The following is a 26,628-nucleotide window of genomic DNA, read 5'->3' on the forward strand; positions in this document are numbered from 1 at the left end:
GGACACATGGCCGGAACTTGAAGTATGTACATGTATCTTTCCACATTTAAATGTTCAAAGCCTATATAGGTCTATGATTGTAGTGAGTCATCATTTAAAAAAATCTGACCTACCGACCCACCCCAAAAATCCAACTGGAGGGCAAGCAAACATTGTTAGCCTAAGTAGGCCTATTACTTCACTGAAATTTCACTGATGGGCTGAGTGACCCTGAAACATAACACGTAGGCCGGCATTCACTAAATTTATTCCACTTTCTTTTTACAATACGGCAACACTAAACCGGAAGTGAATCAATCAGCCATTTTGCTTTCTTTGCTGTCTGTCGACGCTGTGTAACGCATATTAAAGCGTGGGTTATTTTGTGAATCAAACTTAGCCTTATTTAGACCTTGTAGAATTTATTGAATTGAAACATGGGTGAAGAAGCAGGGTAAGTTTTTTATCGAAACGAATCGTGTTTGTGTATTAAAGACGTATTAAGCGACATTTCACTTCTAATAAAAAGGTCAAACATGTCTTATACCGGTAATCGGTATGCTAGGTGACTTCAAATTTGCCATCAAACTGCATCATTTTACATATCAAATTAAAGCCGTTGAGTAAAGAAAGCCAAAACTGAAAACATTTTTGTCATAGCACTTTCCGTAACAAAGTTACATCTTGTCAAAGATTGACTTTCATCAAAAAGATTCTGCTAGCAAAATTCCCCAAAACGGCATTTAGGGGTGTTTCTAGATCTTTAGTCTCAACGTTTAGTCATGAAAATATATGAATGAACCCCGTTCATACATACGCAACATTCTGCTTGCTGTTATTTTCCTCCAAAACTAAAAATACCATCATTTTAAACTAAAAACTACCAGTTCCTTATCATTTTTTAACAGTTTCTCCATCGCTAATTGTAAGAAAACGTTTACTTGCTCAGTCCATCGTTAGCGGGCGCGCGAATCGCAGTACATCACTCGCGCTTTATGTAAATAGCTCGCGAACATAGACGCGTATCCTACTCGCGAAGCGTCCATCAGTTCTCGCTGCTTGTTTATGACCGAATTGCGAACGCCGGGCATAAACGTTGTTTATGCCCGCCTACCGACCAATCACGCATGCTGTTATATAGCGAGTATGTATGAACTGACTTTCAGCACAAAAATTCACTAACCTTGAATTTTCGATGTGTGACACACATCTTCATCAGAAGAAGTCCTAAGATGTTGTGATGGACTTCTTCTGATGAAGATGTGTGTCACATCGAAAATTCAAGGTTAGTGAATTTTTGTGCTGAAAGTCAGTTTAAACTTTTGGAAAAATTTATTTATTTAGTTAGTTAGTTAGTTAGTTATGCCTATTTATGTATTTGAAATAACATTGATCAAGTATATAGCTATACATTTTATTTTAAGTTAGTTCATCAAAACGTACCAATGAAGCCACTTTTCACAGCTGCAGCATTCCACCATGTTTAAGGCGATGAGGGACATAATCAAATACAAAAAATAATTAGGTCTACAAGGAATACGATAAATGAAACATAGTCATGGTCGGGATTGGTTAAAATATTTAACTGTTTGATAGCCACAGCCTACCTAATTTGTTAAAGTGTTATTATGTTTTGTTATTAAAATTATATACATGTGCAGAATTAACTATTTCATATATTGCCATGTAATGTTGTTTTTTCTTCTTTTTTCTTTTTTGGGGGGGGGGTGGTTATTTTTTTTGTGTTTTTTATTCCCTTTGTGATCGCTTTTCTCACCCTGTACCCACAATTCAATTCCGAAGAATTCAGTCTCGATTTTCATAACTTGTTCGTTTTTTATTACATATTTGTGAACTTTCTAGTTGTGGTCGAATAAAATATGTAGTGCATCATCTCCCGGCCTCGTCTGTTAAGGCAAGGTTCATAAATAATCAATATTTAACTTTCGAACTGTGTAACTGTGGGCGTTATGCACGAGTATGTCGTTAGCCCGGGGTCGTTAGTCAAGAGGGGCTCAGAGATCGATTGTCAAGCATGCACGGGTGTAATCTCTTATAATCTGTCGTGGATAACAAGAGGACGTACGCTACATTTACCACCTTGTTAAATTACTCCCATGCAGATTGCAGGTTTTGCCAACTCAAGGAATTTTGAACCCACCCAAAAGATGAGATCAATGTAGATCAATTATCTCAACTTTGTGAGGATAGACTAGTACAGTGGGATTAAAATCATCAGTGCACGCCCAAACTCTGGTACAATGGGATTAAAATCATCAGTGCATGCCAAACTGTCCTTGAGAGAGTTGCTCAGCTGCATCCTTAGAGCCCAAAATGAGCCCACATATTGTGATGTTTCTTATTTGTGGAATAGATGTTTATAGAGGGAACTGTAACTCGGTATGCCGAGTTACAGTTACTGGAACTAGTAAAAAAATAAACTAAACATGTAAAGCCGAATTGGTCAACCTGTAAAGTCCTGCATGCCTGGTCCTGGGAGATTTAATCGAAAGACAGCCTAGGCATGCTAATAGAAATTGGCACTTCATTCGTGTTTGTTGTTGTTGTGGACTAAACGATAATTTAAAAGTGTCCATATGTCCGACACTTTGGCAGGGGTACAATTCTTTGTTGGATTATTTGCCTATTTGGCGATCTTTTCCTTTAGTAAAGTCTTTAGACCACCCTTGCTATTATAGGGACTAAATTATTACTTTTGCATCATGGTTTACTTTTGCATCAAGGTTAAACAGTTGCCAAACAGTCAAGGTTTAATGTATTGTAGGTATGAGAGGGAAACGTCAGTTAACACATTTGCTAGTCAGCCAAAATGGTCTAAACCGGCAATACAAATTTACATTGAAATTTAAAAGAACCTTTGCTCAAGAAAACCTACATAAATATGTTGTCTATACTTCACTTGACCCAAATATATGATGAGAGACTCGCACATGGAATTTCGGAGGGATTTTGATAGCAGTTCCATTAAAAAAAGCTGCTATCGTCATGAGACTAAGATCTAGAAACACCTCCGAAATGCTTTTTTTTGGAATTTTGCTAGCTGAATCTTTTTGATGAAAGTCAATCTTTGACTAGATGTAATTTTGCTACGGAAAGTGCTATGACAAAAAGGTTTTCAGTGTTGGCTTTCTTTACTCAAGGGCTTTAATTTGGTATATAAAATGATGCAGTTTGATGGCAAATTTGAATTCACCTGGCATACCTTAGATGCCTATGTATTGGAAGGAGGGCAGGGCTTCGATAAATGAGGGAAATTATGGGGTAAAAACGAGGTTAAAACAACTTTTTGAAAACAAGTGAAAATGGCTATTCTGTTTTTGAAGTTTTTGTCTCAAAAACAATTAAAAAAATTATGGGAAAAGCAAGAAACATACCTTCATAAAATCAGCATCACTTCCGTCACATAAAAGATGATCAGATGAGTGAAAAGTGGCATTGGCAAAGAATTTGCGAAATGAGGGAATTATTTAAAGAAAAATACATCATGTTTTTCGAGAAATTCGCCATCTTGAATAAATGCAAATTTGCGTCATGCAGTAAAATACTGTCAAACGCGTTTGAAAATGCTTGATACGCGAGCGTAAATCACTGTCAAAACGAGTGTACATCAAGGCAAGCGCTCGTACTACGCGAAAGTTTTGGAGTTGCATCACCGGATTTACATTCAGCTCTTTTACGTCAAAAATTGCTATAAAAACATGAATTTTGGAACAAAATAAAGCTTGTTCGACAAAGTAAAAGGTATGTTATTTTTCTCTGTAAAACATATAAATTCATAACTTGGAAGCCAAACCAGGCTCTTTTGTAACTTTTCTAGTCCCTACCTTCCGTGAAAATGTCTTCCTTGCATTTATTTCCATTTTCCTTTAAGGGGGTACTACACCCCTGCTCAATTGTGTGCCTATTTTTGCATTTTTCTCAAAAATTATAGCGCATTGGTGACAAGTAAGATATGTATATTATAGGGCAAGGACTACAACTACTGCACTGGAAATTTTATTTCAGCACAGACAACAGTTGTGGAGTTACAGTCAAAAATGAGGGAAAACCAATATTTGATCAATAAATCAATAACTACTTGCTTTGAGTTGCTGCCCCTATAATATACATATCTTACTTACCCCCAATGCGCTATAATTTTTGAGAAAAATGCAAAAATAGGCACAAAATTGGCCAGGGGTGTAGTACCCCCTTAAATCAATACGCATTTTAGGTCAATAATGAAATCTGATGAAATAATGAAAAACGAATAATGAAAAAGTCACCTCACCAACCTGGGAAAAAAAAGTGACGATAAACTCGGAATTGACTTTCATGGGCCTAATGCCTTGCTATGCACACAGCTGCTCAGATTACAACCATATGTGCACTGAACAGTACAAGAATAAATCTTGATTCTTGCAGAATAAATTTGTGTGAATCATTTGATTCTTGCAAATCAACTTCTGTGTAAACTACAGAAGTTTGCAAGAATCAACTTTGATTCGCTTAAATCTGTTTATGAGAATCTTTGCGAGAATCAATTCTCTGATTCTCGCGATAATTATGACCCTGGAACTGACTAGTCAGGAGCATGAATCCCGGGGCATGGATTTTGAAGAAAATTTCTTTTGGACTCTGAAAAAATGTTCACGCATTACATTGGACTGCCTACAATAGTAGCTTCAAGAAACCCTAAACTTCCCTAGAAACACTTTGAAAACCCCAGAAAAACGTTTGATTTTTTATAAAAAGCTGTTGTAAATTGGGTAATGTTGGTGCCACTTACATCAGTTACATGTGTTTCAATGGGATGTAATTTGAGCTGGTGATGTCATTGAGTTATAATGAAATAAATAAACAAATTTTCCTTCCTTCTGTCCCAATATTTTCAGAGCATGTTATATTACCGGAAACAAGATTTTATTTTTAGTAGGCCTGATCGGCAGATTCATAGCTAGTGTGGATCGGTTCTTTGTTAGTGCTGATGTCTCGAATTGATATTTATTATTATATTATTCTTTACAGGAAAATCTTTGTTGGTGGTGTGAGTCAGAACACAACAGAAGGTAAGGCCAGGCATGTGAGATCTCTGCTTTTTAGCGGAAATCCGCTTTTTTTTTCATTTTTCTGACCAATTTCAGTTTCCGCTTTTCTATGTACTTCTGGTAGCATTACATACAATCATGTCACAGAAAAACAACTGGGAAATGAGATTTACGATGCTTGAAAGGTCATGAAACGCATGCGGTGGTGTGGAGCGAAGGTCACAAATTCTTTGATTCCTTGTCCGTACTCATTGTGTAATATGTTTGTTTAGAACTGCGCCCATAGGAATGATGTTAAATGCCGCCTGGTCCCCGTATGGCGATGCGTGATTGTCCAGTAGATATTTTTTATCCAAACCATCCATCAGAAGTGTGACATTTGATTTCATAAAAATCATATGGAATTACATTCCAATTTTATTACATACCAAAATGATACCATACTCTCAGTATGTATCAAAATCAGCCCTCGAATTAAGCCATGGCATAATGCCATGGGTGCCCATCAGTGTTTACTCTCTCTGGAATTTGAGTGCGCCAAATGAAGCATTTCTCCCCAAATTTAACTCAACTTTGTCTCAGTAATTCCTCAAATTGACTAATTGTAATACAGCATTGTAAATTGTTGTGGGCCAAATGCAATTTTCACTGGGCCAAATTTGAGACATACAGCCTCTGAGTAAACACTGGTGCCCATCCCCACTGCCGTAATGCCTTCAAAATATGTCCTTTACCGATGGCAGCCACTTGCCGTGCCCTCTAATGAAGTTGCCGTCGGTGCCCCAGCCCTGCCCCTTCATTATAAAATCATCTATGTGTGTTTTCTTCACTTTTGAGAAATTTGCCTTGGTGCCCTTCTTAAATTTTCAACAGTTGCCATGATGCCCTCTTATTACAGACTGCTGTGCTGCCTTGCCTTTTCAGTGAAAATCCAAGGCAATTATCAACTTGCCCTAAAAAAGTTGCCACGCCCCTTGGCCCTTCAGATGCTTAATTCGAGGGCTAATCAAAATACTATCACATGTAGGAATTAAATCAACTGAAATTGACTTTTTTGCCCCATTGCAGATGATTTCAGGAATCATTTTAATAAGTATGGGGAGGTGATAGACTGTGTGTTGATGAAGGAAACCACTACAGGCCGACCCAGAGGATTTGGATTCGTCACCTACAAAGACCCAAGCTGCGTCGACATTGTCTTGTCAGAAAAACCCATGATTCTTAACGACAAAGTGGTAAGTTTATACAGTCAATCGATAAGGCGTTCAACTATGGTGTGAGAGGTTGCAGGTTTGTGGTGTTTTTTGCATGCTATGTCAATCAACCAAAAGACTTGCAAGTGGTGCATATTATCTTTCCATTATAAATTCCAATATTCTTTCTGATGATGCATAATTTCATATTTGGGGTATATGGTAATATTTTTAAGGAAAAAAACCCGAGATATAACATGGTGTCTGAACTTGATATTTTGACTTTTTTGATGTATTGTGACGTCGGATCTTGAGATTTGACGATTGTCAACAATGTAAATTGTACTCAACCACAGCCCTACGGTCATCTTAAACATGCATATAAATTAAGATAATCCTAAATTTTCCACAGATTGATCCCAAGAAATGCACACCTAGGGGACCAGGTGCACCTAAATCAGGAGGACCCGGTGGTCCTAGGGGTCCTGGTGGACCCAAGAGTACTGCTAAGAAGGTCTTCATTGGTGGTGTGGGACAAGCTACAGAAGATGAAATCAAATTAGCACTGTCAACACATGGAGAAGTAAGTGATGTACTTAAGCACTGGAGAAAAACATGATTTGGGAAGCCAAAATAAAATCACAATTTCCCATGGAAAAACAAATTTGAGAAAAAAATTGCTATTTAAAAAAAATAAATAAAAATTCAAAAGGTTTTTAATCACGGCTGGATGAAGTTGTAATATTTTAATTACTGTTGCTTCTATTGAACAGCCAGGGACATATTGAATTAACATGCATTGCTAGCTGTTCAATAGAAGCAAAAGTAATTAAAATGTACAACTTTATCCAGCTTTGAATAAAAACCTCGGAACTTCTAGTTTTTTTGGTTTTTTTAAATAGCAGTTTTTCTCTGGTTCCAACCCTGAATAACAAGAAATTTAGGGTCTATAACTTAAAAAAGTGTCCTCCTGTGCTTAGATGTACTGCTCTAGATTTTGTTGTTGTTTATGATAGTGATCAGCTGAGCAGATCGGTAGTTTCTGAATTGGCCTGATGTTGGCTGTACCAGTAAAAATCTGTTTGATTGACAAATTTTGAACCAAATTTGGAGAAAATTAGTAAATTCACCAGCAAATGTGCGATTATAATTATTCTTGACCACAGGTAGTGGTGGGCAGCTTGTTCCAGAGGCGTGCCCCTGCAGTTGATCGAAGAGGCACGATCGCCAGATTATTTTTGAGCGAGGCACTGCGAATGTGACAACAGAGTCAGAGCGAAGTGCTTAAAAAGTTTTTTGCATCCGAGGATGAGATGCAACCATGTGAATGAGTATGGACTATGTAAGGCTTTGAATGTCTGGACAAGATTCGATTTGCCAAAATGGATATAGATCGTATTTTTCAATTTGGAACTAGATAAAACCAGTTAATTTTATATTTATCACATGTGTAATATCACAGGTAGTGCAAGTGCAACTGATGATGGACAAAACAACAAACAAATGCAGAGGTAAGTGGACTTTCACCTCTAAAATGAGGTTCATCTTTGGAATACATGTATACAATCATGGTGGGAAAAAATATTTCTCTTTTTTGCAAAAGTGCGAAGCAAAAATGCAGAAATTGTGGATGCAAAATTAGCCCAACATTGCATTTCTTTAAAAAAAAAAGTAGAAATTTGTTACTATGCACACCATACTTTTTGAGCAGACTATTATTTATGGATACAAATTTGTAGCTAATCTATTCCAATTGAAATTCGTACACACTCTATGGAAGACATTATCGTAATCTCCCACACAGGGGGTGTAGATTTTAAATGGAGTCGCCCATGTAGATAACCCTATTTGAAATTCACACTCCTTGTGTGGGAGATTAAGGTTGTCTTCCACAGGGGGTGTATGGATTTCAACTGAATAGCCCAGTGTTTGTCATGGTATGTAGATATATCGATACTAATTTTGTTTTGATAATACGAGAGTGGTGGTACTTTTACCAACTATTAAGTTTTGGTGTGTTTTGTCTTTGTAAAATATTACCAATTTTGTTATAAAGTTTCAATGATACAATCTTTTTCAGTATATTTAGTCTTTTATTACCAAAATTAAGCAAGTTTATATGTAATTGTTGATGGCATTTAGGTATTCGTAAATCAACAAGTACAAAAGAAAATGCATATATTTTTGAAAAATTTAATTAATTTTTAGTATTTTGTGGGGTAGTGTAGACATTATTCAAATACATGTATTTTAAATATAAATAAGGTAAGTCTATATCTTAATCTTTAAATTTTTTTAATATCTTAAGATAATGAAACATGGTTTTTAAGGAGAAAAAACTAGTAATATTGTTATATATATTTGATAATACCAGTACTGCAGTGTATGTTGAATCCGAGACAGTAATGATCACAGAATCGAAAGTACTTAAGTTTGAACTTCACAATCTGGTAGTTTACATATCTTAATATATCACCATTGTTCATATCCAACATATCAGTAGAACGTCGCAACATCTTTAAGTTTATGAAATACGAACCTAAATACTGTTTAAATTTTGAGTTATAATATTTTATGGAAGTTACGTACCGATAATTAAGTACTCTTAAGTATAAACTTTTAACGCTGCTAATTTTATTTCGCCAGAGTACTCGTTTACAAGGATGTATGTATGATCAGAACTATAAACAAATAAAACATTGTTTTCAAGCCCAAGCGAGGCGTTTTACAGTTTACTACCATCTCCGTGGTAACAGTAACCACGATAACAGTTATGTATGTATATATCTATGCTATGTATATGTATCTTATATTATCGCATGTTTTAGGGTTTGGGTTTGTGACGTTCGAGTCGGAAGAAGTCGTCAACAAGCTGTGCTTTCAACGTTATGTCCAGATTAGTGGAAAAATGGTGCATTTTATCTCCTTGTATTATTTAATTTGACGTCATGTCCGTTCATATTTTTTGTACTATTATTTTTTTTCTTATTGTGAGAGTGTGTGTTTAATCCTAGTGTTTGGCACGCTTGGGGAACTATAGCCTCGTTTTCAAGTTCTGTTAAAGTGGTAATTTTTTGTGTTTTGCCGATGTTCGACTACTTTAATTGTTTGTTTTTTTCGTAATTTTAAAGTTCCTTACATCGACCTGCTCATAGTATACTGCGCAAAAAAAGTATCCGGATACTTAAAACAAAAGCCATTTCTGAAAGACTAAATTACAAAATATAAGTAATCGATAGATGGAGAATTTTGTTCTGCATACTTTGATACCTCATTCGGCATGATGCGACTTCATTCCACTAAGCTATACGCATTTGGATATGACAAATGGTAGAATATCAAAAGTGACAAATTTGGATGTTTCCGCCTTCAAGGTGATTTCCGCTGCTTTTTGTTATGGCCTCATTACAGCCTGAGATGAACGCTCACTCCACTGTGTTTACTGTGCTTTGAAGGAAATGTAAATTTTTGTCACTTTTGAAAAGCTCACTTTTTCATTCAGATTGCTGTAAGTTGGGGAAATAAGGTCGTACCATGCGGAATGAGGTATCAAAATGCGCAGAACACAGTTCTCCATCTATCGACTATTCTATGTAAGTTTTAGTGTCTTTAAGAAATGAGAAATAAGAAAATATTTTTATGGTAGCTGTATTGAGCGTGTGAACATTCCGCAAAAATTTGGCACTTTTACAGTAACAGACTACAGCGTGAATTTTGTTATTTTCCGATGTTTTTCTAGTTAGATATGTCCGACAGATAATTTAAATAAGACATAGTAATTTGAGTGTATGTCATCCTTTTGCCATAAAAGTATTATCTGTTCGATATTTGTTAAATTTTTTATCTTTTAGCGAATGGTTCCCATTTTTTTTTTTTTTTGGTTTTTGAAAAATGGAATTTCAGATTAAGACTTGATCAAATTTTTTTTTATCACTAAGCGAATGGTTTCCATTTTTTTTTCTTCTTTTTTTTTGAAAAATTGAATTCCAGATTAAGACTTGATCAACCTAACATAAAAAAATACACAAAAATTATGAAATGAATTATTTTGACTTGAGAAAAAAACACTACAAGCGAAGGGTGCAGAAGTGCTAGTAGAGTGTTAAATGGGCTATTGCAGTTGAAAATACATACACCCCCTGTGGAAGACATGACCTTAATATTCTACACAAGGAGAGTGAATTTCAAATGGGATTACGTGAATGGATGATTCCATTTGAAGTCTACACCCCCTGTGTTGGAGATTAAGGTCATGTCTTCCATAAGGGGTGTATGGAGTTCAGCTGGAATAGCCTAGTGGTGGATTTGTTAGTTTGTTTTTCTTTCCTGGATAAAAGAAGTAGCATGACAAATAAAACTTCTTTGTTTCTGGTATTCTACAAAAAAACACACAACATTTTAAAATTATTACTTTTTTGATGTTTCGGGTCGGTTGCCTGATTATTTTTACCTAATATTGTCATTGAATACTATCATACTTATTACGAAAACTGGTTGGTTTGAGTAAAGATTATGTTGAAAATACAGTTTAAAATGACAGTTTGGTGCCATTCAGTTGATAGACAATACAAAGTGCTTCCGGCCGGTTGCTGGGGAGAGGCCAAAATATGCAGTGCAGCATTGGAAAATGTCAACATCCAAAGCCTGTGTAAAATTATACAATACAGGAGCATATTATGTTATTGTGTGTTTAATTGTGCAAACAGCATACAAAAACAGTTATTCACAATTTAGTAGATCCATTTTCTATCTTTTGATCATACGGAGCTGTTTTCAACAATATTATTTATTATCACACTCATCTGAAAAAAATGGTGGCTTGAACGGCAATGTCCTTTTGGTTAATCCCATAATTCCTTGCGGTTAGACCCCAGTCATCATTTGACATGGGATTTTCCGAAAAGGTCAAGTGACGGGCAAGAGCAGCCGCTGGCAGCACATCGTATTGTCAATCGTGAGAAATGAACTCGATACAAAATGTTGAAACTTATGTCAACAACAACAGAATTCTCAATGTTAAGAGCATATTCTTGAAAACCAAACTGTTGCAAAAGAGAGCTAGACCTTAAAAACACCAGAAACAGAGTTAGTTTTCTGTAGTCTTGTCATATGTCACATTCTGTCTTTGTACAAAAATTCCTATAATCATAAGTATAGGCATGAGAAACTAACTTTTAATGCTGGCTTTGCTTGCACCAGTGAATAAAAAAAAATGGGCTGTTCCAGTTGAAATGCCTACACCCCATACGGAAGACATGACCTTAATCTCTCACACATGGAGTGTGAATTTCAAACAGGGGTTACCTGGATGGGTGGCCTCCATGAGTGGGGGAGGTCATGTCTTCCACAGAGGGTGTATGGATTTCACACGAATAGCCCAACCCATCATTTCACATCAGCAAAGTGGTGATATCATGTGGAATATAATATGGTAAAGTCTGTCAGGAATTCATGTTACATGATATGTCCAAGAAAATGCTGCTTTTAAAACTTGAAAATTTGCCTTCATATAGGACCAAGAAAGGGGGAGAAAGACATTATTACAGAATAATACCTACTCCGTTGTGTGGACTAGTTTCCGTACAAAAAGATATTTAGTGAAATTTTCCCTTACGCTTCAGAGCAGATAAATATTTAAAGAGATTAAAAAATTTTTTTTAATGTTATTGCATCAATTAGCACCTGTCAAATTCAGAGATTACCTTGTCACTGATTAATTTGATAACCAGGCAGGTTTGGTCACAGACCCTTTGGTTCACCCCAGAAGAACTGCTCTGGCAGGGCTTCCTCTTTAAGGGCGGAATACTTTTCGTGTTAGTAAATAATATCTCCATTTGAAGCAAATAATTCAAACTTTAGTGATTGGAAGGGCTGTCATTTCTCTGAATTTCCGGATTTTTTGTGTTTCCAATTTTTTAAACTTCTCGATTTCCTCTTGGACAAAAAATTGTATCTGTGCTGCATGTAGTCATTAAACACCTTAGAATTGAGGTTGACAGAGCATGTCATATTATCGCTCAGATGTCTAGTAGGAAGTTAATTTCTGTGGTTATTACAAAGGAATCTTTGTTATGCAATTAATGGGGTTATGCATACGTCCATTTTGTTTTGGCCATGAGCTATTCAGTGTGTTGCATTGGTAAAGGAGGGGGGGGGGGTAAATGTACCGGGTTATTTAAAAGATTGGTGTATGAGAAATTACATTATTTTTTTTAAGATAATTTTTTTTTTTAAATTACAACTTTTTGTTGGTCATGTGGTTTACAAAGAGCACTAACACTGAATGTTTACATTTCAAAATTCAAGAAAATTGATTGTGACTGAATGACCTTTGACCTGATACATGATCGCTATGCCCAAAACCTGTATGGTTACAAAATGAAGATATCTGAATAACTGGTGTACACTACAAATTGAGAAAAGCTGAAGTAAGCACAAGATAACAGCAATTGTAAGTAGGTTGTGAAAAAAAAATAACCAAAAAAAGTGAAATTTTGGTCTTTATAGCGACTGAGACTCACTGTATTAGAAAACTTTTGATGATTCCTAAAATATGATTTTTTTTTTATGTTTGGAAATTTTATTCCAATAAGTTGCAATGTGGTCATATTGCCATGTGTATGTATGGTAAGGGGTCAAAGGTCACATCAGTTTGGATGAAAATTAGAATCAAAGCACCGAGAAGTAATCAAGTCCCTGTTTGGAATAAATTTCATTAAAATGAGACCTAGCTCACCCTGCCTGGCTGTCCACCTATGTAAGCACATTTTTGTCCATTCTGTGGTTGGCTTATATGACTTAAAACCATCAGTCCTTGCTTTGTCCAATTAATATATTCTGCTTCTACTTCCAAAATCTCTCAAAACTGTGTAAATATTATTTCTCTTTGAGAGTCATATCACAGATCTATTTAAGAGTGAGTGATTTAGCCACATGACAAGCTCTGCTTATTGCTAACAACATTGTGAATGACTAGCTACCATCTCACCTTTTTTTTTTTTTTATTGTTACTATTGTTATGGAATAAGTTAAAATACTTGGAGCAAATTTTGTAATTATATTTTAGGCTGTAATTTTGGTACTTGGTATAGTTATTTTGCATACTACGTTAATTTTATAATATGAGGCTTACTACATTCCTATAAAAAACACACCAAATTTTCAAATATTGAGTTACTGTCAAAAATGAACGATGGAAGTTGTGCAATGTTTATCAACCATCAGGATATAATTTGCATTAATAACCCTAACACTGTCCAATCCAACAGAATCCAACACGGAAAACCTGTCCGCATGCATTCATGCCACGTGATGCGATGATGCAATCACCCTAAGTCATATATACCGGCGGAAATGCTGGCCGGCCAGCGACACGGCCGTAGCTACAGGTCTGTGATCTACTGCGTGGCATGCGAGGGGTCTGCGGGTGGAATCCCGGGGGGTGCCAAGTGAATTTTTTGTTCATCTTTTCTCCTTTTTCGTTTGTTCTCTCCCTTCCGATAGCCAAAAAACCCTCTGGGTGTTAGGGTTGACTGGCTGGAGAAGCCTGTTGATCAACTCGGCAAATTCAAATCAAAATGTGAACAATTGCACCAATAAACAAAATAAATTGTGACTTTTGGAAACATTTTTGAAGAGAAAAAAAACACAACAAGATAGGAATGTAGTGAAGCTATTTAAGGTATTTTTATATCCCTTAAGTAGCAGTGATTAAAGTAGTGACATACATTTTTGGTATTTATAATTTTTATTTAATAGACTTAAGTAGTATGCCGTTGTGTAGCCTTAAAACTCTGCCAGTTGTGTATAGCAGATTTATAATAAGAAATTTACATGCAGTTAATTGATTGCTTGATTCTATTAGTAAATTGAACCTATACTAAGTCAATACTCTATAATTAATAGAAAGTGTATTTCTAACATTAATTTTAAGTGGTATTTTGTAGGAATTTTGTAGAAATTACAGTATTTCTAGAAGAAATTTGAACACTAGGTATATATTTTTGCATATGCTCCAGGTAGTTTAATTTATTGGGTTTGGGCCTTAAATATTTGTTTGTTACGTTTATTGTTTTTAATTTTTTTAAACGTCCTGGTAAGTATTTTATTAATATAGCGAAGGTGCTGCATTATCATATTTCATTTAAGATAAAAAAAACATTGCATTAAAGCTCCCGATTTACTATTAACACTTAATAAATGTTTGACAAAAATTCAATTAGTGCAAAATCTTTTCTGGGAATGCATGCTACACCTCAAAGTGTGCTCGTTCAGTGTTCTTTCCAAAGAGCTGCCTAGTTATTCCATCCTGGTACCAGTTTACTGAATTTTTTAAAAGATTTGAAAAATTTACAGATTTATCTGTAATTTTTCACTGTAGCAAGTGAGGAAAATATTTTGCACTTTCTTTTGCACTTTAGAAGTATTTGCTAATGTGGTGTTCATTTTGTTTAACCTATTTTTTTAATGCTGGAGAGAAAAAGCTAAAGCATTTGATTAAATTGATCAAAATTTTTAAAATACCACATTAGGGAATACACTAGTAATGTCAGCCTTCAGTCATACATTGAATGACATTTTTGTTCACCAGGTGGAATGCAAGCGGGCTGAATTCCGAAATGCCAACGGCCAAGGAGGGCCTGGTGGTTGGGGTGGCGGAGACATGAATCAACAAGGGGGCCCACCCATGGGAGGTGCCCCTGGAGGATTTAATCAGCAGGGAGGATGGGGCAACAACCAGGGTGCTTACGGCAGCCAACCTGGCGGATTTAATCAGTATGCTAATGCTTATGGTAAGTCTGTCTTGCAGCAGTGAGTTTAAGTTTATTCGGCTTATAATTGGTGAAGAAAATGAGATTCATAACATTGTGTATTGATATAAAATGGCGTGGACGCAGTTGGGGCCCGCGAGTAGTGTGTTTTGTGTAATGTGAGCACAAGTTGTGTATAGTAACAAAAACCCATAAAATGGGCAAGTTTGAAACCCGAATAATTTTTGCCAATTTTAAGCTGAACTAACTTTATAATTGGCGGGTTTGAGTATTTGATGAGTAAAAGTGTTATCCCCTGCAGTACTACTTACCTTTTTTAACTCAATCAAAATGTGCACTCTGATCAAGGAGGTCCTTATACCTAAATGAAATCCGCCAGACTTATTGTGTTTGTAGGTAAACAGAGCAATTTTGACATTAAGTCCTATTACGACATTTAAGTCCCCCACGGAACTCTCGTTTTAAACGACTGTGCTGGCCAATTGGACTTCTTTCACTTTACCTTGTTATTTCTACTTCCGGACAGTTATTACTAAATAATTATTATTTCAGCATTTTGGGTAAAGAAAAACAAAATTAAAATTTGACAGCACAATAAAAAGAGTCAGTAGTACCTATCGGGGCACCGATATCACTATAGGTTGATTTCATGAAAGGTCATTAGTTCAAATCTGCCTCCAGAAGACATGATGCAGGAACATGTACAAAGCAAATGAGTCAATCAATATCACTTCAACTGGGGATTTCTTTTATGCTTTATGCACGCATCATGTCTTCTGGAGGCAGATTTGAACTAATTGCCTTTCGTGAAATCACTCTATATATGGCCAAACTATAGGGTGTGCCTTTAGGGACATCAGTATATGTACATTGATTTCATTTCTTGCATAACTATTCACAGTTTTTAATCTTTCAGTTTTCAAATGAATATGATTGACTGTACGCAGACTTGTAAATACTGTCAAAATGAAAAACAAAACTATATTGGAAACACTCAGAAAGGCTGATGAGATAACCTTTGTAGATATAACAGTGAAATTGAGCATACAGTGTTATTGTCCCCTCAGGTAATTATGGAGCCCCTGGACAACAGGGCGGACCTCCAGCCGCTGGTCAGAATGGCAATTATGGCAACTTCAGCCAAGGTGGTCAGGGAGGATATGGCCAGCAGCAAGGAGGGTATGGCTATGGTCAGCAAGGTCAAGGTCAACCACCACAGAACAACTATGGTGAGTACTAATGTAACACCTCTGTGACACAACCTTTAGAGAAGATATCTTACCCTTCCCAGAATCCTTTGCAACATGATGTATCACCTTTTACACTCCTATTATTTTGTACCGGTTTCCTTTGTTTTCAATTTCATGTTGAGACGATAGTCAAGAAATAAGCATATGTTGCAAGATCTGGATGTGCTGATCTGTTCATTGAGGTATTTTTTGTGACTGTTGACTCATGTACTACATAGCAAATCAGTACAGAAAATTTAAATGGCAGAAATGCATTGTGGGAAGTGTATGGTATCTTCTCTGCTTTTGAGTGATTTCCCAGATCCAATGGGTAGGTTTTCCATGAAAAATCCTTGAACATGGGTTGTAGGGTCTATGTTTTGCAGAAAAAAATCCTTCTTTAAAAATATTTACACTTCGTACGAAAAACATGTTACTTTTAATATTTTCCAGTTTAAAGCCATAGAAAATGGGTCCTTATTTTCAGAAAATCCTAGGCCCCTATTTTCGGAAAATCCTTTTTCGGAAAATCCTTAGATATGGGTCCCTATTTTCAGTAAAATTACCTTTGGAAATGGGTACGGGTTTGGAAGTTCGAGCCGCACATCCCTGTCGAAAAATAATCTTTAAAGTAACCCCCACCCCTGATACGTACATTGATATTTTCACACCAGCAGTTTCGAAGCTAAAAGTATGAAAATAAATGTAATGTTAACATTACCAGTTTAACAGTAATAGAAATTCAAGAGTGGTACTATTACATGTACAAGAATTTGTATACTTGATGTAAAAAGCGAGATGGTGCTACACCGCTTCACCAAACTGTGATAAGCATGATTTTGTATTTTTATTATTTACAGGTGGTCAACCACAACAAAATTATGGCTATGGTCAACAAGGCTACGGTCAGCAAGGCCCACCACCCCAAGGTGGACCTAACTCTTACGGAAACCAAGGAGGGGGACCACCAGGTGCACCTAACCAAGGCTATGGACAACAAAATTATGGCAATCAAGGAGCACCTGGAACACAAGGTACCTATATGGAGAAACAAGAGGCCTAGGCAGAACATCTTATTTGGTTCTATAGCACCACCGGTGCCCCGATAGTTATGATTTTGGCAAACAAGTCATAAACTTTTCGTCTGAAAACTGAAGAAATGTTGTAAAATACCACTTCCTGCATGTTTCCCCTGTCTAGTCATACCTGGCTAAGGGTTCTGATATTTCAGATTATCATCCTCAGCATCATTGTTGAACTTAAAATGCAGTATTTTAAGTCTACCAGACAAATGAAAAATGATAACACTATGCAAATGTTAATTATAATGCTGAATACAATTTATTACATCACCAGGGTATGACAAAAAGAGTCATCGGTACCTAACCGGACACCGATAGTGCTATAGAACCAAATATACTTTTAGATGGGGATGTGAGAGGGTCTACTTTGCACCCCTGTGGGATTTAATGCTACCTATTCAGAGATGCCAGACCTGATTTCAGGAAATTTTGCTCATATGTTTATGTGCAAAAGTATATACATTTAGGGGTACTACACCCTGGCCAATTTATTGCCTATATTTGCATTTTTCCCCAAAATTATAGCGCATTGGTGACAAGTAAGATATGTATATTATAGGGGCAAGGACTACAACTACTGCACTGAAAATTCAGCAACTCAAAGGCAAGTAGTTATTGATTTATTGATCAAGTATTGGTTTCCCCTCATTTTTGACTGTAACTCCACAACTTTTGTCTGTGCTGAAATAAAATCTCCAGTGCAGTAGTTGTAGTCCTTGCCCCTATAATATACATATCTTACTTGTCAAGCGCTATAATATTTGAGAAAAATGCAAAAATAGGCACAAAATTGGGCAGGGGTGTAGTACCCCCTTTATTAGGAAATTTTCAACCATTTCAGGAAATGTTGTCATCTACCACTGGCATCTCTGCCTATTTCTCGAAGTGCTAAAGGTGTCTTTTACCAGATTTGACATGTTCTGAAAATCACAGATTTTGCCTGAGACTTTTGACAATTTACTGTCACATAGAAACCAATGGTTTAAAAAAATTGCTGACTTTCCAACATTGGCTCCCGCGACTTCCGATAGTTTCATGTCTGATAGAAACCAATGGTTAAGAGAAAACTTTTTTAGCAAATCCTAACAATCCAAAACATAGTGTGGTGAATGTATTGCATATAAGTGTACATCCATATCAAAAGGATGCACTTGTCGGCTGCTACATGTGTCTCATTTCACATAATAGCTAGGAATGAATACCAGACTCATTTCAAGTGTAGGTCACTTCAAATCATCCCCAAGTCACATGGTTTAAGAATACAGAGAACATTCCTTAACCATGTCACTTGGGGATGATTTGAAGTGACCTCCACTTGAATTGAGTCTGTTCTGTATTCCTAGCTATTATGTGAAATGAGACACATGTAGCATCCGACAAGTGCATCGTTTTGATATGGATGTACACATATTGTAATGTGTTACTTTCCTTGCTTATCTCTAGGTAATATGGGTAATTACCCTCAGGAGGCGTCTGGATATGGTCCTCAAAGAGTCAACTATAACAACCAAGGTGGCTACAACCCACCAGGACAACAAGGTGAGATTATGACACATGTTCTCTATAGACAGCCCGTAGGCCAGATCCGGCCTGCCGTTCAATTCAGTTCAGTTCCATCCAGTGTGGTTGGACCTTTAGCAGCTCTGAAATACACAGTAAACATAGCAAAACAAGGTGTATGTGGCCCTCAAGCACAGATCTTTGACTAGAGTTTGGTACTCTGTTGCCCGCGAGTCAAGAACTGCCTAATTTAACTGTAGGTGTATTGTCCCGGTGTATTGTTAATTAGGGTGTGGAGAGGAGTGATTAGACGGGTAGGTCAGGAGACCAGAAATGAAAATATACTTTTTTCTTATTTTTTTTTTTGCAATTTTTTTTTAAATTGTAAAAATTAAAATTAAAAAGAAGTTCCAAAGCCTTTATCATTCACGATTTACAGCTTAAAATGTGTGTAAAAATGCCGACCGACCTACCCCTTTTTTTTTTATGTTACGCCAATCAAACAATTTTTTTTAGGCCTTGCTCCTCTTAAATTTGTTTTAGTCCGGCGGACTGAGATATGGTCAGCTGGGAAAACACAACAATGATAGTTATATCTTTAACTGGCTGTAGGGACAAACTGTTGAACAATTTGGAAGGTAGTGTACAAAATTAACCATTGATAGCAAATTATTCTTCCCCTTGAGTTAGCCTCAATAAGAAAAATCAACTTGGACCAGCTCAATGGTCCTGTTGCTTTTCTTGACCAATTCGAGGGAAGAATGATTTTTTTTATTACAATTATAGCATCAAAGATTTAGTACTTATAAGTAATCCTTAACTCCAAATTTACACCCAGCTTTTATTCTTTTTCTCCACTCTTCCAGGTGGTGGAAATTTTGGTGGCTCCAACATGAACCCCGGGGATACCAACCGCCTCCCAACCAGCAGCAGGCACCACCTCCACAGCAACAACAACAGCAGCCAGGCAACTATGGTGGACCTCCCAACCAACAGTATGGTGGTGGCGGCGCCGGGGGCAATATGGATCCACAGGGGGGCCAATTATAACAGACAAGGAGGCCCGCAGCCATTCCATCCGTGATAGGCGGTGAATGCACTTTGGGTATCAATTAACTTGAACAAGAAAAACGGAGATTGATGGACTATGGTCCGTATTTTATTCATTCTTAAGGGGAAATTGTGGGTAGTGATGCATGCTGTAAAAATGATGTACCGTATTTCGTCAAATAAATGCCCCCTCAGTTCTTGAGAGGGTCCTTTTTCACTTGTGAATATGTGTGGCTGTTTATCATGTGACATGAATGAGGGTCATGCTAAGGTCATGCAATCCAGTTGTCCTGCTTCAGCGAATGAGGTGGTGATTTTTCATTCAGAATTCTGATAACAGGTGTAAATAAATAACATCAGCCTCTAAGAACTATTCTGATTGGTTAAAAAGAGGGGTATATCATTTATTGAGCCAATCAGAGATATGGTTAGAATTATCAGTAAGGCTGAAGGGGGTTAAGCCTAAAATTGGTGATACCTAAAAGCTCCATTTTGATTGGTTAGTCAGATGGTTATATCATGGAATTAACCAGTCATAGACTCTGTATGAAAGTGTCATGGAGATAATGTTTCCATAGTAGACAATGATATACAAGGCAGCACACAGCTTTAAATGAAAAATGGATCCCTTTGGAGTGGCTTTCTAGAAGTACACAATTACTCCCAATATTTCATGAGTGGAATACAATACATGGGCAGTTAGATTATCAATCTCCTGAAATTTTCTTGTTTCTTTTGGCTTTGTATGTAAATGACCTTGTTCTTTTGAGAATCATTCATTTTGATTGTGTATGAAGATTGTTTCATAGGTTTTACAATATCAGAGAAAGTTGATGAAATAAGCACTTTCTTTGTCATATCGTCTGATTTTATTTTAAGTACTTCATTCATAAGCATAGGCCTGATTTTGTTTTTATTATACACTTATTCATGTGCAATGTCCATTTTCAGATAATGTAGATGGCTTATGTGTTTTATTAACCCCCTGAGCACTACCTGCCAATCTAACATTGCCTCTGATTGGTCAATTACATGATATTTTCACTTTAATCACCAATCAGAATGGAGTTTTGCAAATAATTCACCCCAATTTTTTTGTGTGGTGAAATTATTCTAACAATGTTGTTGATTGGTCTAATTGATAATGAAAACTTCATTTTGGCCAATCGGCAGGTAGTTCTCATGGGGTTAATATTTTAAAATGTGACGACATGGAGGTACACAATCAAAATGAGAGTCATTTACATGCAATTTGTTTCTTGAAGTTGAATTTTACCACTTTGATTTGCGGGTGCGACATAGTCATAATATGGAAATCCATACCCCCCTGTGGAAAACTTGATCTTTCGCAAACGGAGTAGGGATATGTAGAATAGGGATATGTGAATGGATAACTCCATTTGAAATTCACACTCCCTGTGTGGACGATTAAGGTCATATCTTCCATGGGGTGTATGGATTTCAACTGGAATAGCCCATTTTGGAGCAGACGACACTGAATCGGTGGCCCCATTTGAAATTCATACCCCCTGTGTGGAAGATTAAGGTTATGTCTTCCATAGGGGGTGTATGGATTTCAACTGGAATAATCCATTGTTGCCTTTTTACATCAAAAAGAAGCCAATAATAGCAGATGAAGTTTCAACTCTTGGAAAATATTATTGTTCTCTTGTATTTTTAAAATTTAGGAAAAAAAATACTCTACTTTTCAGATGTTAGCTGTATATATATGACTATGTAGCATTCACATTGCAAATCAAACAGGAATGTATTCAACTTCAACATCAAGAGTGTATTTCACTGAATTAACCCTCAACTCGAGTAACTGTTCGTAAGTTACAAATACCCTTTTACTAGACGTAGCTTTATGAAGGGTCCCTGTAGTAATCCCCTATTACTTACAAAGGGTACCGATCGCAAGTCATTTTAGTGAAATGGATTTTATGAAGTTGCGATTGATTTTGAGATTTGCGAAGCGTTGTAAAGTTGAGTGAAATAGACCCCTGGAATTGCCATCACAAAACCAGCAGTTGCTGATGTATGCCATCAGTGTATGAAATGGGTGGGGCACATGTATGTAAGGTTAACTAGCGACACCTGTCCATTTGTTTGTGCAATCACTCAAGCTGTGTTGGATCATCAGTGATTAAACAGCAAAGCATCAGTGACGAACCAGCAAAAATCTGTGGTTTTGTGATGGTGATTTTAAACCTTGTAAATATTTACAGGAATTGTATTTTTACACAGAAGTGTTTCCATTATTATGGGTTGTGAACCCTTGAGATTGAGCAATTCTAGTTGAAATCTGTACACCCCCTATGGAAGATGCGACTGTAATCTTCCACATGGAGTGTGAATTTCTAATGGGGTTACCTGAATGGGTCATGACTCCATTTGAAATCTACCCCCCTTATGTGGTAGATTAAGGTCATTTCTTCCATAGGGGGTGTGTGTATTTCAAGTGGAATAGCATTTTGGTGTTGGCTACTACTGAATTGGTGTGAGTTTGTACCCAGAACTGATTAATTAGATGTATATAGATTGTCATTGTTGATATTATGTCCATTAATATAAGTTCTTAAATTACCCCAGATCATAGAGAGTGTCTTGTTAAAAACCCATATAGTACATTTCATCCCATAAAAGAAAAAGGTGATTGACTGTGTGCTAAGATGTGACACGATCATGGAAAATATCGAAAATATTTCAATTCATTGTTTTCAGTACTTAATAGCACCTTAAAATGCTACATTTTGATCATGTTATAAGCAATTTATCTATTGCTGAAAACAGAAACAACAGAATTCGAACACATTTTTTTCCCTTGATCGTGTCACATATGTGGTGTGATCTTGCAAAATCAGTCCGAAGTCGGACAATTTTCAGTTGCTTATAGGATTGTAAACAGCATTTGCAAAGTTACATTTTGCAGAAAACCCCATTGAATTTGGACAACCAGTTCATAAGTTATGAGCAGTTAAAGAGTTTCCAAAACAAAAGGAAATACTTCCTTTGTTTGGCTATATCTCAAAACTAATATTTCCGACTTGCGACTGATTTTGCTTGATCACATCACATACATGTTCTGCCCTAATTAGCTGAGTTTTCCTGTAAGTAAAATATAAAAAAACAACTTGTAACTCTATTTTTATAAACCCCCTATATTTGGCAATTGTATTCTCTTTGTAATAAGTGCTGGTATGTTTCAAACAACATTGTTATTTTGTAACTAATAATGTAGCCCTTAACAGCAACTGGTTTGGGTGATGAAATCACTCTTTGTTATATAGTGGTCAAAATGTTCATGAGAAATGTAGTATGCTGCAGAAAAATCAATGAAAAGTGTATAATGTGTTAATTTTGGTTAATGAGGTACCATGTTTGGAAATGAAACGATGATTGATCAGTGACAAATAAATTGGCCAATATTTTTCGAGAGAGATTGTACATATTTTTAAATGAAACTAATGCCAAGAGGTCAAATGGATTGAAAAGGGTAGGTTAGATATGTAGTGTAGATAAGTTTTTACGACATCCTTCTTTGGGCTGCTGGATGGTGGCATACGTAGCCAGCACTATTTTTGAGGGGGGCAAGAAAAGTCCTAAAAATATTAAATATCAAGGCGACCAGCATCCTACAGGGATGACAAGTCTTCTCACAGGAGGGCAGCTCCCACCTCCTTGGCTATGCCACTGCTGCTGCTATATTTTTTTTTTCAAAGTAAATCTAATCTTGTGCCTGCTTTGCTGGTGACATCTGGTAGATGTAATCACCATAAAATGGAAAGATAGGCACTGTAAAGGTGATTATGTTGTGTAAAACTGAAGGTTGGAATCGTCAGAATAGTAGCTAAGGTGTGGGATAGGCCCACAGAATTAGAGAAGGAGAATCGGGACTCGACCACCATCTTGATACAGGCATGGAGCAAAAATTGGGGGTATTCGGTTTCCCTCTGAATGTGCTTGAGGCATTCGTTTGTCATGCAAGTGCGACAGGGATGATGGGCGCATTTAAGTGATGTACCTGATGCAACCTACACGCGAGTACCAAGACTCTTCAGATGAGATGCAGAATTGTTTTCGTTCATCTCCGCGCACCGTCGGCAAGGACCCGAAAACCCCCAATTTTCTCCCCATAGCTGGTGGCGCGATTGTACGTGGCGGTATAGGGTTCTCCTTCTCTAATTCTGTGGACGGGCTACATCTCCAGTAATTATAATTTCACTTTACTCCTCCATGCCATTATCATTTTTTATGATAAGTATCTTGGCACAAACAACCTATCTTTGATAGAGTTACCTGCCATGAGATATTTGTATTAAGAATTTAGATGTACTGTATAACAGGTTATTTTTGTAGGGTTTATATTTTGTGGTGGACACTACTGGTCATCTAACAGCATTTCTGATTGGTTGATAACTTGAAATGCTTATTTCAATTGCCAATTATGACTATTTATGGTCAAACTTGCATTTGCAGATGATCTTATTAATACCCTCCTTGATTGGTTCAAAAGTTGCAAAACTGGACACAATATTCATTTTGGCCAATCGGCAGGTAGTTCTCATGAGGTTAAATTGTTCTGAACAGTTTTCATGGGTTCTTTCATTCAGTTTCAAACAGGTACATATTGAAGGCTATGGGTTCAAAATATTTTGCGGAGTTTAAAATCGCAATTGCCTGTTCAACTATGAAATACGCAAAAATTAAACCCCACAAAAATTTCCTATTATACGGTTTAAAAAGTAGTTAGTTTTTGTTTATCCACAACCTTTTGTCATGTTTTTATTTTTGTACAGTTTATAAAAGATTTTGTTTCTTTCTTTATTAGAACATATCCCCAATTCATTCCATGCATGTTTTAAAAAAACGTCAGCTGAAAAGTTATTGTTTTATATCTGAAATTGATCGAGCCTTAGAATTGAACTTGAGAGAAAAAAAAATTGTGTTTTGATAGTAGAATTTTGTGTGAGCAACCGCCCGCCAATTTTGCAGAATAAAAATGGCTGAAATTTTTTTGTAAGACATATTTTCAGATCGAAGTTTGAAAAAGATTTCAGCATGAACCACAGTGTTCTGGTTCTTTTGGGCAGGGGTGGATTTTTCAAACTTGTTATGTATTGTCCAAAATGTGTATGGATTCTGAAGTGATGTATCAAATAAGATCTTAATATTAATACCACTGGACGTAGAAAGGAATCCAAAAACAAAGAAAACCCGGAGCGGTATCCCGTCTTTTTTAAATCGGAAATTAAGTCAGTATTATATCACACAAGTGATGAAAATATTTTTAATGTCCCTGACATAGTATATTGTAATGTGCCTCAATCAATGTGTACGAGAAATTTGTAAATAGTTTTACTTTGAAATCAAAATTTTGGAGTAAGTATCAAAATTTGGAAAATGTTTTGTGATGTTCCTGAATCGGGTGTCACGGGGGGACTTGAGTGTTTGTCTTTTATTAGAAAGAGTTGCACAACGTCACTGGGCAGAAAAAACCTAGATGTACTTGTGGCCCTTGAACGTGTTTAATACAGAACTACCAAGAGGTTATATTGGAGGTTTTGCTTTAAACATGTTCAGGGGCCAATGTCACATAGGGGGTTTTTCCTGCTCAATGACGACAAGCTGAACCATTGGTTCTATACTGTTTCCTGCCTCAAGTGGATTTAAGTTATCGCCAGCGTGGGGACAAACGTCCCTTCCAAGCATGTGTGTATGCTAGGTTAGTGCGTGATTCAAAACATGGCGTTACTCTTTAACTTGAGGAGTGACACACTATTGGTTGGAAATGGTATGGTACTATGATTGCTATGGTGATAATAGTAGTGAGAACGGATTAATTTGATGACTCAGCAACAGAAAGGCGTATGTCCATTGGCTATATTATTGACTACATAGTACACACTCTGATACACTCTTATAGAACCTCTGCTTGTGGCAAAGTTAGCCACAATTATGGCCAATTTGTATGCCAATAACAATATTTCTAACATTCAAACCAGTTTCTGCCAGAGAAATTATAAATGTGCACCATAAGTTGATCCTAACAGTCGAATAGACAGCATTACAGCTGGGGATGCTAGTTTGAATCCTTTGTTTGAAGTGAATTGATAATGGCATGCAGGGCCTCTACGCATGACATCACTGTAGTGAATATCATAGGCAATAGTGAACATCAACTAATGGAGTTATGCCTGTCTGCTTCTTAGTTATAAAATTTGACTGCACATTGCTGTTGTGTTCATGCCACAGGGGAATTTCAATGCCGAATGATGTTACACAGGTGTGTGGCATTTCCACAAAGCCTTGAAATTCCTTAACCATTGTAAGTCACCATCTAACTTTTTACAATACCAATCATGTTGGCGATTTATTATAGTCTATTATGCCTTGCCCACAAGGCCCACTTACGATATATGGTTTTAGTTCATGGGAAGTTGTCACAAATTAGCTCCAGGATATTACACCAATGGTTCAGTTTTGAATGCTAACTCAATGTCATCATAAACCCCCTGAGCACTACCTGCCGATCTAACATTGCCTCTGATTGGTCAATTACATGATATCTTCACTTTAATCACCAATCAGAATGGAGCTTTGTAAATTATTCACCTAAATTTTTTTGTGTGGTGAAATTAATCTTACAATGTTGCTGATTGGGCCAATTGATAATGAAAACTTTTTTTTGGCCAATCGGCAGGTAGTTCTCATGGGGTTAATATGTTTGTACAGCACAGATGGATTGTCAATAAATGTTTTCAGAATCAACGAAA

The 26,628-nt window shown here is 36.5% G+C and overlaps 1 protein-coding gene across 1 annotated transcript; it reads left to right on the forward strand.

The window, feature by feature from the left end:
* Window positions 1–300: 300 nt before the first annotated feature.
* On the forward strand, window positions 301–26,628 carry LOC140171706 (uncharacterized). Its single transcript, XM_072195004.1, has 11 exons — window positions 301–433; window positions 5,008–5,048; window positions 6,096–6,262; window positions 6,633–6,803; window positions 7,683–7,731; window positions 9,049–9,131; window positions 14,811–15,012; window positions 16,059–16,220; window positions 17,081–17,254; window positions 18,746–18,841; window positions 19,669–26,628. Exons 1-11 carry the CDS (start codon window positions 417–419, stop codon window positions 19,884–19,886), a joined length of 1,380 nt encoding a protein of 459 aa, XP_072051105.1. The 5' UTR covers window positions 301–416; the 3' UTR covers window positions 19,887–26,628.

Source organism: Amphiura filiformis, chromosome 15, assembly GCF_039555335.1.
Source record: "Amphiura filiformis chromosome 15, Afil_fr2py, whole genome shotgun sequence".
Lineage (NCBI taxonomy): Eukaryota > Metazoa > Echinodermata > Ophiuroidea > Amphilepidida > Amphiuridae > Amphiura > Amphiura filiformis.